Source organism: Dromiciops gliroides, chromosome 4 (assembly GCF_019393635.1).
Source record: "Dromiciops gliroides isolate mDroGli1 chromosome 4, mDroGli1.pri, whole genome shotgun sequence".
Classification (NCBI taxonomy): domain Eukaryota; kingdom Metazoa; phylum Chordata; class Mammalia; order Microbiotheria; family Microbiotheriidae; genus Dromiciops; species Dromiciops gliroides.
In genome coordinates this window covers 156,655,982-156,675,789 of record NC_057864.1, presented here as the reverse complement: position 1 = coordinate 156,675,789, position 19,808 = coordinate 156,655,982, and the positions used below count along the sequence as shown (strand labels likewise).

Sequence of the window (19,808 nt, the reverse complement as noted above, 5' to 3'; positions counted from 1 at the left end):
CTTTCTTTTTTTTTTTTACTTGAGTCTTTTTATGTAAAATGACTAATATGGTCATGTTTTACATAATTGCACATATATAACCTATACTGATTGCTTGCAACCTTGGGGAGGGGGGTGGTAGGGAGGGAGGGAATGAGAAAGGGATAGAATCTGGAACCCAAAACTTTAAATAAATAGGGGGTTTTTGGGGGGGGGTTGGGGTTTTTTTTAGAAAATTAAATGTATTGTAGAGTGTGGTATAAGTTATTATCTAAGCTAATTTCTGCCAGATTTCCAGTTTTTTCAACAGTTTTTATCAAGTAGAAAGCCTTTCCCTAGGTAATTTATGTCTTCCAAACAGTGAGTTATTGAGTTCTATTGTTTCTGAATCTACCTTGTCTAGTCTGTTCTTTAACCAACATCAGATAGTTGATGACTACTGCTTTATAATAAAGTTTGAGGTTTAGAAGTCCTAGTCCCCCTTCATCCTTACTTCTATTTATTATTTCCCTCTAAATTCTACATCTTTAGTTTTTCAAAATGAATTTTGTTATTATTTTATCAAGCTCTATAAAGTGTCCTTTTGGTAATTTGATTGGTATAGAATTAAAGAGTAAATTAATTTTGACTATTGTTCTTTAATTCTTTAAGGAGTACCATTTAACTGAATCTATACAAGTCTGTGTGTGTCTGTATGTGTATGTGGTTTGAGAGATTGATCTTTAGACATTTTATGCATTTTGTAATTATTTTGTAATGGAATTTCCTTTTGATTATTGCTTTTTTGTGTTTTGTTATCATATAGAAATACTGTTGATTTTTGAAGATTTGTTGTATAGGCTGCAACTTTGCTGAAGCTATTATCTCAATATCTTTGCTGTTTCTCTGGGGTTTCCAAAGTAAATCATTATATCATTAGTAAATAGAGATAGTTTTATCTGTGCTTTACCTATCTCTATTCTTTTAATTCCTGTCTTTTCTTATTGCTATTTCTAGCATTTCTAGAAAATAAAATAATAGTGGGGAGAGGGGATCTTTACTTCACTTCCATATTTATTAGAAAAGTTTCTAGTATATCCCCATTGCATATAATGCTTGCTTTTGGTTGGGTAATAACTTCTATAAAAGTTTGATAAAATATTCCGTGAATCCATAAAGTCCAGGAATTGTTTCATCCCTTCCCCTCCTTCCCCACCTCCTTTGCCAGTTCCTTTACAACTAGAACTATTTCTTTTTCAGAGATCAAATTTTTTAAGCTATCTATCTGGTCTTCTGATAATTTGGGTATTTTATATTTTGAAGGTTTTTTGTCTTTCTTTTGATTTCTCATTTTTGTTAGCATATATCTACATAATATATTTTTATTAGCTTTTTGATTCTTCTAGTTTTGCTCTGACTTCACCTTATTTGCTGTTTTATTGATTTGATTTTCTGCTTTCATCATATTAGCTCAATTTATCAATTTTATTACTCTTTTCTTTAAAACCAGCTTTTAGTGTGATCATTTCTGTTTTTTCCCATTTATTATTTCCCATCTAATTTTAATATCATCTCTTTTATGCTAATTTTAGCTTTTTTATTTGTTGATTTTCTAAGTGTTAAAAGTGTATATTCATCTCATTAAGCTTCTTTTTTCCTATTTTGTTAATATATTACTATAAGAATGTCATTTCCTCCTTGAGAACTGCTTTAGCTGCATCCCAGAAATTTTATATGTTGTTTTTCTAATGATACTTTTATATCATTATTGTTCTTATCATTTCTTTTTTAACCCACTCATTAATTAAAATTACATTGTTAACTCTCTATGTGGATTTGTATCTTTTGTTTGTGGTCCCTGAACCAATTTTCACTGTTACTGGGAATTATGGTCTGGAAAGGATGTATTGACAATTTCTTTCTTTTTACTTTTCTTTACATTATCTCTCTGCCCTAGGCCAGGGATTCTTAAAATTTTTCCACTTGCACCCCCACCCCTACCCCACCCCCACCACCACATACACACACCCCTTTTAAAAGAATATTTTTATTTAAAGTTTTAAGTTCCAAATTTTATCATTCCTTCCCTCCCTTCCCTTCCCTCTCCCTGAGGCAATAAGCAAACAGACATAGGTTATACATGTGCAATTACATAAAACATTATCATATTAGTAATTTTGTATAAGAAAACTTGAATAAAAGAATAAAATGAAAGTAGAAAATAGCATGCTTCAGCCTGTGTTCAATCAATATCTCTTTTTCTTTTCTTTTTTTTTCTCCCCCATCTCTCCCCCCACTCTATAAGCCCTTTCCTGTTTCTTTCATGTGGGATTTCACACCATTCTACCTCTCTCCTTCTCCCTACCCCAGTGCATTCCTCTCACCCATCAGTTTTACACTAAAGATGTCATCATGGGGCAGCTAGGTGACACAGTGGATAAAGCACCCACGCTTTACCCAGGAGGACCTGAGCTCAAATCTGGCCCCAGTTACAAAACACTCATCCACTACTCATCCCCAGGCATGTCTCCCAACTCTGACCACCCCACAAAAAACAGATAAAAAATAAATGCTTTACAGATATCATCCCTTCATAATCAATTTCCACCTGTGCCCTCTGTCTAAATTTCTTTCTATGGGAGCAGCTAGGTGGTGCAGTGGATAAAGCACCGGCCTTGGATTCAGGAGTACCTGAGTTCAAATTTGGCTTCAGACACTTGACACTTACTAGCTGTGTGACCCTGGGCAAGTCACTTAACCTTCATTGCTCTGCAATAAATAAACAAACAAATAAATGAATGAAAGAATGAATGAATGACTAAATAAATAAATTTCTATCATCTGCCCTATTACTGAGAAATTTCTTTTGAGTTAAACAGATTCCCATGTAGGAATGTAAGCAGTTTAACCTTTTAACATCCCTTTTAATTTCTTTTTATTCTTTACCTTTTTATGCTTCTCTAGGATCTTGTATTTGAAAGTCAAATTTTCCATTCAGTGCAGGTCTTTTAATCACAAATACCTAAAAGTCCTCTTTTTCATTGAAGTCCCATTTTCCCCCTGAAAGATTATACAAGTTTTGCTGGATAGATAATTCTTGGTTGTAATCCCATTTCCTTTGCCCTCTGGAAGATCAAATTCCATGTCTTCTGATCCTTTCATGAGGAAGCTGCTAGATCTTGTGCTACCTTGACTGTGGCTCCACAGTACTTGCATGGTTTCTTTCTGGCTGCTTGCAATATTTTCTCCTAGACCTGGGAGCTCTGGAATTTGGATATGATATTCCTGGGAGATTTCATTTTGGGATCTCTTTCAGGAAGTGATCAGTGGATCCTTTCAATTTCTATCTTACCTTCTGCTTCTAGAATATTAAGGCAATTCTCCCTGATAATTTCCTAGAAGATGATGTCTAAACTCTTTCCTTTATCATGTTTTTCAGGTAGTCCAATAATTTTCAAATTATCTTTCCTGGATTTGTTTTCCAGGTCAGCTGTTTTTCCAAGGAGATATTTCACATTGCCCTCTATCCTTTATTATTATTATTATTAATTTGGACTTGCTTTATTGTGTCTTGATTTCTCATAAAGTCATTTGCTTCTATTTGCTCAATCCTAATTTTTAAGCAATGATTTTCTTCAGAAAGCTTTTGTACCTCCTTTTTCATTTGGCCAATTTGGCTTCTCAAGCTGTTGACTTTTTTTCATGACCCTCCTGAATCACTCTCATTTCTCTTTCCATTTTTTCCTCTACCTCTCTTACTTTTTCCTCTACCTCTCATACTTTATCTTCAAAGTCCTTTTTGAGTGTTCTATGGCATGAGACCAATTAATATTTTTCTTGAAAGCTTTGGATGTAGGAGCCCTGATGTTGCTATCCTCCCAGGACAACTTGCTAATTAACTATGCAGCAAAACTTTGTGTGCTGTGGTTGTTAGCTCCCACAGGCCTGCTCCCCTCCCCCACCTGGGCCACTGCTACTCAAGCCTAGTTCTTGGTTCCCAGCAGGGGCGAAACACCCAAGTTCCACCTCAGAGCCAGAAGAGACACCTGTAATCTTTCCTCAGCCAACCACTCAACCCTCTCACCAGAGAGTGAGCTTCATTCCAGTTGCCACTGGTGCTGATGCTGATTCAGAGGCTCTGGGGGTCTCTTTCTCTGGTGAAGCCTGCCTGGGGCTGGATCTGTGTCAGCATGACTTTGGGGTTGTGCTCCACTTCCACCCTGGTACAGCAATTCACTCCTGCTGACTTTCTAAGCTGTCTTTGGCTGGAAAATAATCTCATCTTGTTCTTTTGTGGGTTCTCCTACTCCAGGAATTGTCCTGTGGCATTATTTGGAGGGTTTTGGGTTTTGGTTTGTTTTTTTTTTTTTGGTTTTTTTTTTGAGTGATTGTGTTGTGAATTCCAAGAGCTTACTGGCTTTCCTTTGACATCTTGGCTTTACCCTGGAAAATGTCTGTTAAATCAATATTGGTTCTCTCTTTGGAAGAAGATAGTATAATTCATCATCAGCCTTTGGGATTACTCTACCACTTTTTAAGCAGACAAATTTTTATGAAACCCTATGATAGCATATGCAGTGCAAAGTGCACATATTGTATATTCAGAACTAAGGCTACAGCAACCCCCACATTCAATTATGTGAATCTATATGAGGTCATTACCCATAGTTTAAGAAGCTAGGTCCTAGTATATGCTCAATTTTTATCAAACTTCCTTAGGATGCAGAAAAAACAATGTCCGTGTGTGTGTGTGTGTGTGTTCTTTTGCTGTTATGTTTTGTTAAGGCTAAAATTCTAGCTAAACTGTCTAAAATATCTAATGAGTGGTCGCCAATAAATTATAAGCTTTAGCAAGAGTTAGACTTTTAAGCATTTATTAAGGAGAATAAGAATTTGGTAAAGAGAGAGAAAAAGGCCTAAATTCCTAGCTATTAAAGGGAGAGCACATTTCTAGCTCCGCTCTCCACCAGAGTCCAAAGGAAAGAGCGCCAGACTGAGCGCCAGTCTCTTTCTTCCTCCTCCCACTAGCCCGCGTCACTTCCTGACTCCTGGTCTTGCCCTCAAAGACCTTCCCTTCATGGGCAGAACTCCTCTACAGTAAGTATCCAGCAGGTGGCGTTATTCCAATCGTTACAGTCCCCCCTGTTGTTCCTTAAGAAACAAAATGTTTCCTTGACGGAACAGTAAAAAGAATATAATAACTATTGCTAACTAATAATATGTGAACAACAATATAGAAAAGGAAGAGAGGAAAGTTTTGTCCAGAGGGGCGATTTTTTTTTTTCCCTCATGAACCGACGCTTTGACATTAGTCTTGCAAAGGGAGGGCCTCTGCAGAGAATACATGTTACAGATGGTGTATATTATAACAGAAAGAGAAAAAAAACCAACAAAAACAAATCAAAACTGTTCATTTAAAGTCTCTGAAAGTCTTTTCTCAGATGTCCTCTAGGTGTAGTCGTGGAATGGAAGTCTTTTCAGGGGTTGAGGTGTGGATGCTGGTAATCAGCCAGGAAAATTTCCTACAAAATTGAGCTTAACACAACTTTAAAATAGCTTTGTCAATAATCAAATCAAACAATGAAAGTTCTCAAAAACATGTCTAAGGGAATACAGAATCTTAGTTGTTAACACTTGAAACATACAATAAAACAAAAATTGAACCATTCTTTAAAATTACATTATTATTATAGTCCCCCCTTATGGAGAGTAATTGAGAAGACAATTGCTGTGATATTAATTTTTAAAAATAATTTTTGTCTTTGTTTCATCACTTTTTGCATCATCTGCCTAATTATCCTCATGCCATTATGAGAAATTTTAAAATCTTATATAATTGGTAACAGATGTCAAGGCCAAATTCAACAGTGTATTTATCATGACACCTGAGATAATTATGGGGGTTACCATAAAAGAACAGAGAAATGATGGGATATGAGCATTCCCACACTTGAGCAATATGTACTGCCCATACAGTATGCCAGGCTTAAAATAGGTGGATGGAATATATGTCCATGCCACCGAACATATTGGAAGAAACTGAGTCAGACTTAATCAGATGCATGGGATTGAGATGTCCATGGCATCAGGCATATAGGAGGGAGCATAGAAGCCAGGTGTAGAAGTGAGATGGGTGGGATGAATACTTCCAGCCATCTGTACAATATTGTGGGGAAAAAGAGAATAAAATATTAAACCAAGAGAATCCAACCTCAACATTTGTCAAAAGCTGTTCCCTCGGCCATACCTTGACTTCATGCATGTCTCCCCTCATGTGACAGTTCAGTGTCTGCTCTTGCATGTATTCCTCTTGTGATTGGATGGCATCTTGGCCAACTGGCATCTGATAACTCAGAATAAAGGCAATTAATGTCTTAAATGATAAGTTCCCATAATCCAAGTCTCATATGAATTTAAAATTGAGGATAATAAATGATTGCAAAAAATGTGAATACATCTTGACTCAGAACACAATATATAATTATGCAACAATTTCAAATAATACCCCTTTTTTTAACTTAGTATACAATTACTTTTTTGAAAAATCTGAACATATTTAAATACAAGTTAAAGCACAACACAATCTCAAAGAAAACTTTTACAAATGTTCCCCTCTTTTTTTTTTTTTTGGAATATGCTTATCAAAAATAATACTTCTAGAATCAATTTACACTTGCCATGGCAACCAATTTGCCAGGGAAATGCTTTAAAGAGTTTGATCAAATAATCAGTTGAGAAAAAATAACAAAAACAAACAACTCAGAATATGGGAGCACAATACTCCTAGAATTAACATTGTATAATAAAATCAAAACCATCTTGCAATGTTTCAAAATTAGATAGACAAATGAATAGAAGAAAATACACATGGAACAATAAAAGACAATGAAATTCAAACTAAGGAAGTCTAAATGAATGTGAACTTAATATTAATAAGAGTATTATAAAATATAAACTTGATCACATGACTATAAAAAGCTTTTACAAATATTCTCCTTGTTTTAAAAACTAAATATAAAACACAATCTCAAAAGCATGAAAATCTCTATGAAAATAAACCCATACCATTAATTTCAAAATGTATATGTAATAGCATAGAAATCCTATGTAACCTCTGAACTGATATTAATACTCTGAGTGAATTCAGAACACCTTTTATTCCGATATCTAAAATCCCCAATACTCATATCAATACCTTGCTGCTTACTTCTACATTTCTCTAAAATATATATCCTTCCATGCCAAAAGAAGCATTGTCTTGAACTATGTTGATGATTGTCATTCTTATTCAGCTTAAGTTTTTCTTCTTTAACCCCTCTATATTGTCTGTCGGGCTTTTCACCATACAAATGCTTTATAAGATTACTAATGAAAGACAAAAGCAGGTTAGCAAAATTATGAACAAAACGAGCATATCTGGAATTTAAAGAGTTTTCTAAGATTGTCTCAAAAGCACAGCCAGGATGGGGAAGGGCTGAGCCTGAAGCTGCAAATGCAGGTAGAAAAAGTTGAGCATGCGCATCACATCTCTGGACTTCCCAGGCAGGGGAAGCAATGGGCTTGGCCATGTGAGGAGTAGAGGGTGGGGTCTGGAGAGGAGGGGAGGGACCAGAGCAATTTGAATCAGACTTGATTTTGAACTCAGGCCTGGATTCCTCTTCCCCCACTTTGCCTCCAGGTGCTAGGGGATTAAAAGCTTCTAGAGGGTGGGTCATTGCCTCCAGGCATGCAAAATTAAAGCAACAATTACTGTTAGAACTGGGAAAAGCTGCGGGAATCTCTTCAGGCTTCTCTGAAAAAGCATGGTTGGGAGAGGGAGAGATATTTCCTTGTGTGAGTAAGTTGCTGGCTCTTTTAACAAAAAGAAAAAGAAAAATAGAAAATCCACAAAAACAAAGCATTAACATGATCTTATCTCCCATTTGTCTGGTTGAACAGACTAAAATCAAAAATAGGCTAATTAGGGAGTTTAAAAGGTCCATTCGAAAAAATTTAAAGGGAAAACACAGCCAGTACGCCAGTACTTAGCAGTTAAAGGGAGAGGGAGGGGAAATTTCTTACCCAACCAGAAGATCAGAAGACAGGTTTAGCTTTCCTCTTCGTGGTCAGCCATCTGTTAAGGCTAAAATTCTAGCTAAACTGTCTAAAATATCTAATGAGTGGTCGCCAATAAATTATAAGCTTTAGCAAGAGTTAGACTTTTAAGCATTTATTAAGGAGAATAAGAATTTGGTAAAGAGAGAGAAAAAGGCCTAAATTCCTAGCTATTAAAGGGAGAGCACATTTCTAGCTCCGCTCTCCACCAGAGTCCAAAGGAAAGAGCGCCAGACTGAGCGCCAGTCTCTTTCTTCCTCCTCCCACTAGCCCGCGTCACTTCCTGACTCCTGGTCTTGCCCTCAAAGACCTTCCCTTCATGGGCAGAACTCCTCTACAGTAAGTATCCAGCAGGTGGCGTTATTCCAATCGTTACAGTTTAGAAGACTCCAGGAATTTTTATTTTTATATTTTTGCAACAAACATTTATTTTATTTTTTCCAGTTATATGTAAAAGTAGTTTTCAACATTCATTTTCATAAGATTTAAAGTTCCAAATTTTTCTCCCTCCCTCCCTTTCCTTCCCCTCCACAAGACAGAAACCAATCTGATATAGGTTATATATGTACAATCCACAAGTACTCTTTTTAACAGTTCTTTCTCTGGGAGTGGATAGTATGCTTTGTCATTAGTCCCTTGGGATTGTCTTGGATCATTGTATTGCTGAGGGTAGTAAGTCATTCACAATTGCTCATAGAACAATATTGCTGTCACTGTGCACAATGTCCTCCCAGTTCTGCTCACTTCACTATACATCAATTCACATGAGTCTTTCCAGGTTTTTCTGTAATCATCCTGTTTGTCACTACTTATAGCACAATAATATGCCATTACAATCATATAACACAGATTCTTCAGTCATTCCCCAATTGATGGACATTCCTTTGATTTCCAATTCTTAGCCACCACAAAGAGTTGCTATAAATATTTTTGTACAATTTTTCTCCCTTTTCTCTTTTTCACAATTACTATTGTTAACCATTTCCCTCCATCCTATTCTGTTCCCCATGATATTTACTCTATTATCCATCTTATTTCATCCTATCCCTCTTCAAAAAGGATTTGCTTCTGACTCTCCCCTCCCCCAATCTGCCCTTCCTTCTTTTGCCCCTCCCTCTTTTTCCCCTTCCCCTCCTCTTTTCCTGCAGGGTTAGATAAACTACTCCACTCAATTGAGTGTGTATGTTATTCTCTCCCTGAGCCAACTCTGATGAGATTAAGGTCTTTGAGCCTGTTCTGATGAGTGTAAAGTTCATTTACTGCCCTGCTCCTTCCCAATCTCTCCCCCCACTCCATAAACCCTTTCCTATTTCTTTCCTGTGGGATTTCACCTCATGCTACCTCTGCCCTTCCCCCTCCCCAGTGCATTCCTTTCACCCCTCAATTTTACTGTAAAGATGTCATCATGGGGCAGCTAAGTGACACAGTGGACAAAGCATCCACCCTGGATCCAGGAGGACCCCAGCCAAAATCTGGCCTCAGACACAAGACACTCACCCACTACACAACCCCAGGAATGTCACCTAACTCCAACTATTTATGGTTCTCTGGGGTCTTGTATTTGAAAGTCACATTTTCCATTCAGTTCAGGTCTTTTCATCACAAATACCTGAAGGTTCTTTTTCATTGAAGTCTGATTTTTCCTCTGAAATATTATACTCAGTTTTGCTGGATAGGTTATTCTTGGTTGTAATCCCAATTCTTTTGCCCTTTGTAATATCATATTTCATGCCCTTCAATCCTTTAATGTAGAAGCTGCTAGATCTTGTGCTATCCTGACTGGGGCTCCACAGTACTTGAATTGTTTCTTTCTGGCTGCTTTCAATATTTTCTGGAATTTGGCTATGATATTCCTGGAAGTTTTCATTTTGGGATCTCTTTCAGGAGATGATCAGTGGATTCTTTCAATTTTTATTTTACCTTCTTCTTCTAAAATATCAGGTCAATTTTCTCTGACAATTTCTTGGAAGATGATGTCTAATATTTTTCCTTGATCATGGTTTTCAGGTATACCAATAATTTTCAAATTATCTCTCCTGGATCTTTTTTCCGGGTCAGCAGTTTTTCCAAGAAGATATTTCACATTGCCCTCTATTTTTTTATTCATTTGGATTTGCTTTATTGTGTCTTGGTTTCTCATAAAGTCATGAGTTTCCCTTTGTTCAATCCTAATTCTTAGGCAATTATTTTCATCAGAGAGTTTTTGTATCTCCTTTTCCATTTGGCTTTTCAAGCTGTTGACTTTTTTGTTAATGGCCCTCCTGCATCACCCTGATTTCTCTTTCCATTTTTTCCTCTACCTCTCTAACTTCATCTTCAAAGTCCTTTTTGACCACCTCTATAGACTGAGACCAATTCATATTTTTCTTGGAAGCTTTAGATATATGGGCCCTGCCATAACCATCCTCCTCTGAGGGTACACCTCAATCTTCCTTGTCACTAAAGAAACTTTCTATGGTCCTCCCCTTTCTCTGTCTGCTCATTTTGCCTTTCTTTTACTTGTCTTTTAGCCCCTTAAAGCCAGGCACTGTTTCCAGGCTGCACTGTCCCAAGCTTCAGGGGGTCCCAGGTGGTATGATTTAAGGAAAAACAGGTTCTTCACTTGCCTGGCCTTTTCTCTGGTCCATAGACAACCCTAGTCCAACTGACTAATCAACCAGACAGCAAAACTTTGTGTGCTGTGGTTGTCAGCTCTGAGGAGCCTGCGCCCTTCCCCTACCTGGGTCACTGCTACTCAAGCCTTCCTCCTGGTTCCCAGCAGGGGGGAAAAACCCAAGTTCTGTATCAGCACCAGCAGAGACCCTTGTAATACCCCCTCTGCCAAGGGCTCAGCCCTCTCACCAAACCATGAGCTTAGTTCCAGATGACACTGATGCTGCAGCTGATTCAGAGGCACTGTGGGTCTCTTTCTCTGGTGAGGCCTTCCTGGGACTGGATCTGTGTCAGGGTGACTGTGGGGTTGGGATCCACTCCTGTCTCGGCACAGCAGCTCTCTCCTTCCAGCCTTCTAAGCTGTCCTTGATTGGAAAATGGTCTCAGAACATTCTTCTGTGGATTTTGCTGCTCCAGGAACTGTCCTATCACTTTATTTGGAGGTTTTTTGGAGAGATTGTGTTGTGAGTTCAAGAGTTCCTCCAGGAATTTTTTAAGCTCTAGTTTCTCTAGAAAATTTTTCAGGTGGCAGCTGGGTGGCACAGTGGATAGAGCACTGGCCCTGGAGTCAGGAGGACCTGAGTTCAAATCCGGCCTCAGACACTTAAAACTTACTAGCTGTGTGACCTTGGGCAAGTCACTTAACCCCAATTGCCTCACCAAAAAAAAATTGTTCAGTTCCATATTTTCTTTTTGGTTTATTTCTCAGTTACACCTATTAAATACTGATAGAGGGATATAGGGTTCTCCTGTCACTATCACGTTACTGTCTATGTCTTCTTGAAGTGTTCCTTCTCTGAATTTGAATACTAAGGCATTTGGAGCATATAAGTTTGTTACTGATATTGGTTTGTGGTCTGTGGTTCCTTTCAGCTTAACATAGTTTCCGTGTTTGCCCTTTTAAAGTTTTTAATGTTTACTTTTTCTTTGTCTGATAACAAGATCCTGCTTTTTTGGATTCAATTAAGGCATAGTAATAATTTTTTCTATCACCTTGGTTTTACTATGTGCATGTCTTTGGTTTTCTTAATGTGTTTCTTATAAGCAATAGATGGTAGGATTTTGTTTTCTTATTCAATCTGTCACTTTATTGGATTTTTTAAAAATCCATCTATGTTTAAGATTATAAAATTTAGATTTAGATCTTCCTTCATCTACTTCTAAAATATTTTTTCAAATTATTATTTTCCCCCTCTTCTGCTATAAACACAATATTATGTTCCTTAAGTTAATTTATTCTTTTTAAAAAGGTAGTCTTGTTCCCACTGGCTCTATTCCCTTTACCTCTTTTTCTTCTCATTTGTTACCCCTTTCCCTTTATAGTTTTCATCTCTTCTGCTTTTATCTAGTTATATATTTCTTCCTCTTTTCTTCCTACAAGTCAGGTAGATTTCACCTTCCTCTCCTCTTCAGCTTGTCTTGTTCATTAGTGGCTTTTCATTTCATTTTTTGTACCTCTTCCCTAAAAAATTTTCTTCTATTCTCTTCATTATGCATATTATCCTTCTGTTTATTCTAGACCCTCATTTTCTGATTCATGACCCCTATAATCACCTGGAATCTCTTTTCTCTGTGTTCTTCATATAATCAAAGCTTCCAAGGTATACATTTTGCATTGCCCTCTATGCACTTTTTGCTGCATCATTATTGGGCTTACTCCCATGGATTCCTCTTTTTCATTGTGTCCCACTCTCAGAGCAATGCCTATTATTATTGCAGGTGTCATAGAGACTGTGCTATTCAGTCATTTCAGTTGGGTCTGACTTTTCATGATTCCATTTGAGGATTTCTTGGTAAAGATAATGAAATGGTTTTCCATTTCTTTCTACAGTTCATTTTACAATGATGAAACTGAGAAAAACAGAGCTAAGGGACTTGGCCAGGGTCATGAAGCTAATGTTTGAGGCCAAATTTGAACTCAAGTCTTCATGACTCTAGGCCCAACATTCTATCCACAGTGTCATAAGGACACTCCCCCATTGTGGGGAATTGTTCCCCCCACCACTGTATATACCGAAAGCATATCTGTATGCTGTGTTGACATTTTCTCCTACATTTGCCTGTAAATCTTCTCCCTGTGCCCATACTCTCCCACTCCTCTAGACTCTAATTGCAACCCCCAGGGGTTTTAATTCTGCCTCCCCACCCTTCCCAGAAGAAGTAGATTTCTTAGGCACCAAATCTTCCAGACCTCATTCAGTGTAAAATCCTTATCTTGCTTCACTCAAAGGAGCATTCATTAATGGAACTCCCCCTCACTTCCAATGTAAGGTTTCCTTCCTTTCTTACCCTTGTCAATCTTTCCCCCTCCTCCTCATCCACTCCCCTGTAGGCTTTTCACCTTCTGAGACCACAAAGACCGCCTTCCCATCATTGCTAGTTCATGATTCGACCCTAGAACATCACTCACTGCTCTCTATCCTCCTGCTCTGTTCCCCTTTTTCATGTTGTAATGGGAGAAATATTCACCTGTAGGAAAAATGTCACCAGGGTCTATCCATAATCTGCCATCTGCCTCTTCACTGTTACTTCTTATGCCTTCTGGTGTACAGGTGTTTTGTCTTGTGATATTCCCCAGGGAAAGCTATGATCCTTAGGTTTATTCTACCCATCCTGTCTTTGAGATCAGTATATTTTGCTTGCATAGGGAGTGAGTATATTTTCTTTCCATGTTTTTGTTTTTTATCATTTCTGTATATTTGCATTTCCAATCTATTGTTCTTTTTCTTTTTCGGTGAGACTTTCTATTGGAGATTCCAGGGGTTGTTTGTTTGTTTTTCTATTCTGCCCATTATTTTTCCTATTCAGGCCATAAATCCTGCTCTCCTAATTCTCATTTCTCTTTTTAGACCCTAGGAACATTGTTCTGGTTCCATGTTCTCACATTCCACAGGCTCCTCTGTCTCATCAAATATTAGATCATTTCCATTCATTTTGATATATTTGCTTATAGATGTCTGAACTCATTTACTAGATCAGAAAGCTGTATTTCCTTCTGTTGTTACTGTTCTCTCTGATGATTTAATTTGCTTATGTTCCCGATCTTTGAGTGTTCTTTTGTCCAGAGATCTTTGGTAATTTCAGTCTTTTCTCCCTTCTTTTGCTTTATTGCTCATTTTCTGACTCTCTTCCCTTTGATATTTATTTCCTTGAGGACTGAATCTCAAAGTGTCCCAGCCCCCTCTCACTCTGGGCAATCCATGATTCACCAGCTTAGGTTTCTAGGCCAAATGTCTTTTGGGTCAATAGAACTGGGTCAAGCTAGATGCTGAGCTCTTTCCCTCAGACTTAATGAAGTCCTACACAACCCTTCCCAATCTACCCACCTATACATCTAGTGTTCAGTTTAGTGTCTAGTCCTTCTCCCTCTGTTTTCCAGCTCTCCAGCCCTACACTATCAGATCAAAGATTTTTATTGTTGGCGTTATGGGCCTGCAAACAGTGACACTGGTTGGCTGTCACAGCCCCCAGTAGGTTTGTGCTTCTTAAGGACTGCCATCATAACCTGGAGCCAAGATCTCCACAGCATTGAAAAGAGGAAGTACCTGGAATGTGTGGGTGGTTTCTTCTATTTTGGCTCCTTGAGTTTAGTAGTGTAGCCTCACTGCCATTTACATGGGAGGTGAGAGAGGAGTACTGAGTGAGCTTAGGGCAGGAGTAAGTTCATGGTGTTTTCTTAAACCTTCTTTTGGATTCTGGTATGTCCTAGACCATGGGGACAGCTGAAGTAGCTTATCTTTGGCACATACCTTCTATTTTGGAAAGGTTTGTAAAGTCATGAGGATCAGAGAAAATGTCTAGTCCACCATTTTATTGCTCACATGATCCAGTTTTGAAAAGGCACACACAAAAGAAAAATGAGTTCATATGAATGGAAGGGCAACTCATGCTTCCAACATAATAGACTGTTTCAGGTCATTGCACTATTATTTCTGAACCTACTTTCACTAGTCTTTTGTAGTATGGAGTCAGAAATATAGTCTGTGCAGGACAACAGGAGTACCTCCTGTGGATATCTGGATTGAGTTGGAAAGTTTAGTGTTGATTCTTTCTATTGCTTAGTAGAATAATGTATCTCTAACTGTTGCAAGGGATTGGGGATCCTCTGCATTCCACCATGCCACCATCTTCCAACAATTCCCTTGAACAAGCAGACTTCCACAACATCTGTTGCTTCCTCATCAAATATTCAACAATTGTCCACATTTTCACTGTGTCACATAAGACCAAAATATATAGAGAATATAAGACTTCATTGTGCTTATTTTTGTTTATTATTTTTATTTTATTTTTTTGTTTATTATGAAAAAGCATTCAGCTCGGTAGAGCAAGACATCACCTTATGTGCTCTTTTACAACTAAATGACTCCTCCCAATATAGCAAGATCATTCAAGATTTCTTAGAAGGTATAATAACATAAATAACCCTGTTTAATGACCCTCTAATAATAAACATCAGGTGAGGCATAAAACAGGAATTATATTCTCCCTAAAAATGTTTTGTACTGTGATGGAAGAGATCCAGAACAGAGTCTAGATTAAGGAGGGATTCCCATTGATTGGTGATATCCTTTGGACATCAGCATCCTCTGGCCATTCCTGTTTGTGGATCACAGTGTATTTATTGATCAGGTCTCAAGACACTGCAGAACTTCATGGAAAGAATTTATAATCTCTCAAAGGAGTTTGGTCTTTCCATCCCCATAGAAAAGATTAAATGAGTGAAGATTTTGACATACATCTGAATGGATACTCCATAGAGCTTTTCATAAACTATGTATGTGTGTGTATCATTTCTTATAACACCAAAAGCCCATATTTTAAAAAATCTTAATAGTATTTTATTTTTTCTAGTTAGATGTAAAATAGTTTTCAACATTCATTTTTGTAAGATTTTGAGTTCCGAGAGCTATGGGGGAAGCCGAGGTTGCCACCGGCGGAAGCGGCGGCGGCGGCGGCCCTGGCTCGGACGCGAGTGGCGGCGGTGGAGGTGGCGGAGGCAGTGGAAGCGGCGGCGGTGGGGGCAGCGGCCCCGGTTCTGGCCCGGGTCCTGGCGGTAGCGGTGAGAAGGGCCCTGTGGAGTCGGCGCCGGGCCCGCCCGAGGATGTCGTGGTGTGGAGCCCCGAGGTGGAAGTGTGCCTCTTCCATGCCATGCTGGGGCACAAGCCCGTCGGTGTGAACCGGCACTTCCACATGATCTGCATCAGGGACAAGTTCAGTCAGAACATAGGGAGACAGATCTCCTCCAAAGTCATCTGGGACCATTTAAGTACTATGTACGATATGCAAGCATTGCATGAGTCTGAGATTCTTCCATTCCCTAATTCAGAGAAGAACTTCATCCTACCTGAAGAAATTATTCAAGAGGTCAAAGAAGGAAAAGTAATGATTGAAGATGAGGTGAAGGAAGAAATAAAGGAAGAAGTGGATCCACACACTGGTACTGAAGATGTTTTTACATCTTCAGGAAATTTGGGGAAAGGAGCTGAAAAGTCCAGTGGCAAAGAGAAAGAAAAGGGCTCGTCAGACTCTGGGTCAAAAGAAGGTGCAGACAAGAGGAAACGCAACCGAATCACAGAAAAGGTCTTAAATGCAAACAGCAATCCCTCAAGTCCAAGTGCAGCCAAACGTCGGAGAACATAGACTGAGCCTGTGTTACTTATAGCTTAGAGAAGAATAAGAAGGAAACAAAAAAATTGATGATGTTTACTTTAGTGGAAGGAATTTTTGACAAGTTTTTATTAAATGACACAAATTGTTCAGGTGGTACATATTTTCATTTTTGCTAATCATTGGGAAGGGAATGTGAAAAGATTAGCATGAGGGAAAAGGCTGAGAAGTGTATCCTATACTTGCTAGGAATATGGTTTGAACACAGAAAAGAATCTAGCTTACCTTGGTGGCAGTAGGACATTTATTGAGCATTCTAGCTGAGTGCTCAGATTTCCCAAGGTAAAATGGTAGCTTTGCCAAGTGTGTACTTAAGGAATTTTGTGATGATATACATATAGAAAGATTATTTATGTATTCTTTGTGTTTTTGAAGTCAAAACTCATTTCTTAGAGATGTGCTGATCCTTTAGGTTCTTACCAGTTATCCTTGATTTGGTATCTGAAACCAGTTGTAGGATCAAATATATTTTTCTTTTTACCATAATAAGGCAAAATGCCAGAGTGAACTAAGGAGACAATTCAAAGGGGGACCTCTTTCAAATGGACAGATTACCATATACTAAGAAAAGCATTATTCTCAAATACATAGCTTGGAGCTAGGAGCAGTAAACCTAAAAGACCACACTGGCTGCTGTCAGAACAAAAGTTTTAATTTTTTGCCCACTTGAAGTAAACATGAGATCTCTTCTTGGAGACTTCAGGCAAACCTGTCCATGTGAAGTGCAGTGTGGGACTGTAGACATTTTCTTTCTGAGTGCTTCTTGAGTTAGGGGTCTTGACTGAATTGCTTTCTAGTGCCACAAAATATGATAGAACTTCTTGCCACCAGAGAGACCAAGAATTGGATGTTTTGACTCATTCGTGTGTACTGTATATAATTGGTTTGGTATTTCATTATTTAATTTTTAAGAAAAATATTTTACTAGTGTTTTATATGGAAATAATATTGCAGAAGCTTAATCTTGTGTTGTATTTTTTCTGAGAAATTTGTTTTAAGGTCATGACTATTTTGAGATACTTGTTGCTCGGTTTTATATGCTGGAATATTGAACATTTGTAGCAGTTCTCATTTATTATGCAGACGGTTGCAGACAGACCAAATAAGTGACAGTTTTGTGGGAGGGAATCTTAGTCTGTTGAACTGGCGTTGGATATGGCACAAAATGCTTATTTGAAATATACCCTCGTTTGACTGCTGAATAAAAGGTACTAAAAATAAAAAAAAAAAAAAAAGATTTTGAGTTCCAAAATTTTCTCTTTCCCTTCTTTTCCTTCCTCCTCCCCAATATAACAACCAATCTGATATAGGTTATATATGTACAATCATGCTAAACATATTTCCACAGTAGTCACGTTGTGAAAAAAAAAGAATCATAATAAAAAGTAAAAATAACAAGAAAGAAAAAAATTTAAAACAAAGTGAAAATAGTATTCTTCAATCTGCATTCAGAATCCATAGTTCTTTTTTCTGGATATGGAGAGCATTTTCCATGATGAATCATTGGGAATTGCCTTGCATGATTGTATTGCAGAAAAGAGCCAAGTTTATCATAGTTGATCATTGCACAATATTGCTGTTACAATGTTACAATGTTCACCTGGTTATGCTCACTTCATTCAACATCAGTTCATGCAGATCTTTCTAGGTTTTTCTGAAATCTGCCTGCTCATCATTTCTTACAGCACAATTGTATTACATTACATTCATATACCAAAACTTGTTAAGCCACTCCACAGTTGAAGGGCATCCCCTCAATTTCCAATTCTTTGCCACCACAAAAAGAGCTGCTATAAATATTTTTGTATATGTAGATCCTTTTCCCTTTTTTATGATCTCTTTGGGATACAGACCTAGTAGTGGTATTGCTAGGTCAAGTGGCATGCACAGTTTTATAGCCCTTTGGGCATAGCTCCAAATTGATTTCTGGAATGGTTGGATCAGTTAACAATTCCACCAACAATGCATTAGTGTTCCAATTTTCCCATGTCTTCTCTAACATTTGTCATTTTCTTTTTTTATATATTAATCAATCTGATAGATATGAGGTAGTACCTCAGAGTTATTTTAGTTTGCATTTCCATAATGAATAGTGATTTAGAAGATTCATATGGCTATAGGTAGCTTTAATTTCTTCATCTGAAAACTGCCTGTTCATATGCCTTGTCCATTTCTCAATTGGGGAATAACTTATATTTTTATAAATTTGATTCAGTTCTCTATGTATTTTAGAAATGAAAAGGCCCATCTTTTCAATACATACATTTTACCACTGTTCCCAATGGGAAACTCTGAAGAAGAACTGAAATAGAAGATTTAATTTAAAAAATTATAGTACAAAACTGAAAATGGTCTGGTCATATAGTGAAAATAATAAATAACAGAACAGCCAGAATGTTTCACTTGTAGCTCACAGTATTGGGAGAAAGAAAGAAAGGTCTCCATTACATTTGCAAAGACACAGATGGAAGTCACAGAAGATGGGAAGGCATGGATGAGTTAGGTTCTTCCTTGTTGGAAGGAACTTCTGAACCAATGAAATCATACATCCATTTAACAACTGAGTTAAAAATCTTATTCATTATCTATAGTGCCTTTAAGTATAATGTAGTTTCTCTCATTTCTTTTAACCATTTCTCTTTTTATTTTATTGCATTGTGTGACATGTGCATGATATTTTTGCCTGCATTTATGAATTTGCCTTTGAAATATAATTACTTTTATGTACTTGTATATAAGTATATATACATATATACTTACAAGTATAATTATATATAAGAATATACATATATTTATATATACTTATGATGAATTTGAAGTATAATAAATTCTTCATGAGGTCAATGGTGCCAGGTTTCACCATCTGACTCAATCACTTCTTTCTGTTTCACTTTCTTCAAGGCCAGCTGAGAACACTGGCCTCAGCCAGTTCATCTCCTTTTCCTTTGCCAGTCTTCAATATGAAATTGGTTCCATCCCCTGCAATGTCCTACTCAGGCCATGTCAGATGTTGGAGATTAGAGTAGACTCTCTCCTACCCAGGTCCCTGGTATGACACCTAGGCATGGAGTTGTCCTCTCTTGTGCTGTGGTTCTCAGTGCTTCAAGGAGTACAAACCTGGCCCCCCTCTTTCTATATGATACTCATATGAACTGGTTCTTTCCTGTACTTCTGTTCTGACAAGCCAGGGCTCAGATCAGTGCCTGACACATAGAGCTTTAATATCCACAATAATAATATTTATATAGTGTTTTAAGATTTGTAAAGTGCTGTACATATGTGATCTCATTTGGTCTTCACAATTACCCTGTGAGCAAGATTTGCTGATTGATTGATCTGACATTAGATGGTCCCTGATTTCTATAATCACACAGGTGTGAAAAGAGGAGGAAGGGTGAAAGGGGAATAGAGGGAGAGAGGACTAATTACAACCA

The 19,808-nt window shown here is 37.7% G+C and overlaps 2 protein-coding genes across 2 annotated transcripts in view; both read left to right on the top strand.

Annotated features, from left to right (window-relative positions):
• The window catches only part of LOC122752490 (Fc receptor-like protein 4), a 46,781-nt gene that overhangs the window by 4,668 nt on the left and 22,305 nt on the right, over positions 1 to 19,808 (top strand). The gene's annotated exons all lie outside the window — the stretch shown is intronic.
• LOC122752491 (MRG/MORF4L-binding protein-like) lies at positions 15,616 to 17,592 on the top strand. The gene has a single exon (XM_043999297.1). It carries the CDS (start codon positions 15,616 to 15,618, stop codon positions 16,345 to 16,347), a length of 732 nt encoding a protein of 243 aa, XP_043855232.1. The 3' UTR covers positions 16,348 to 17,592.

What these genes read in the sequence shown, in the direction of transcription:
- LOC122752491 (XM_043999297.1), top strand. Translation starts at nt 15,616, where the DNA reads ATGGGGGAAGCCGAGGTTGCCACCGGCGGAAGCGGCGGCGGCGGCGGC.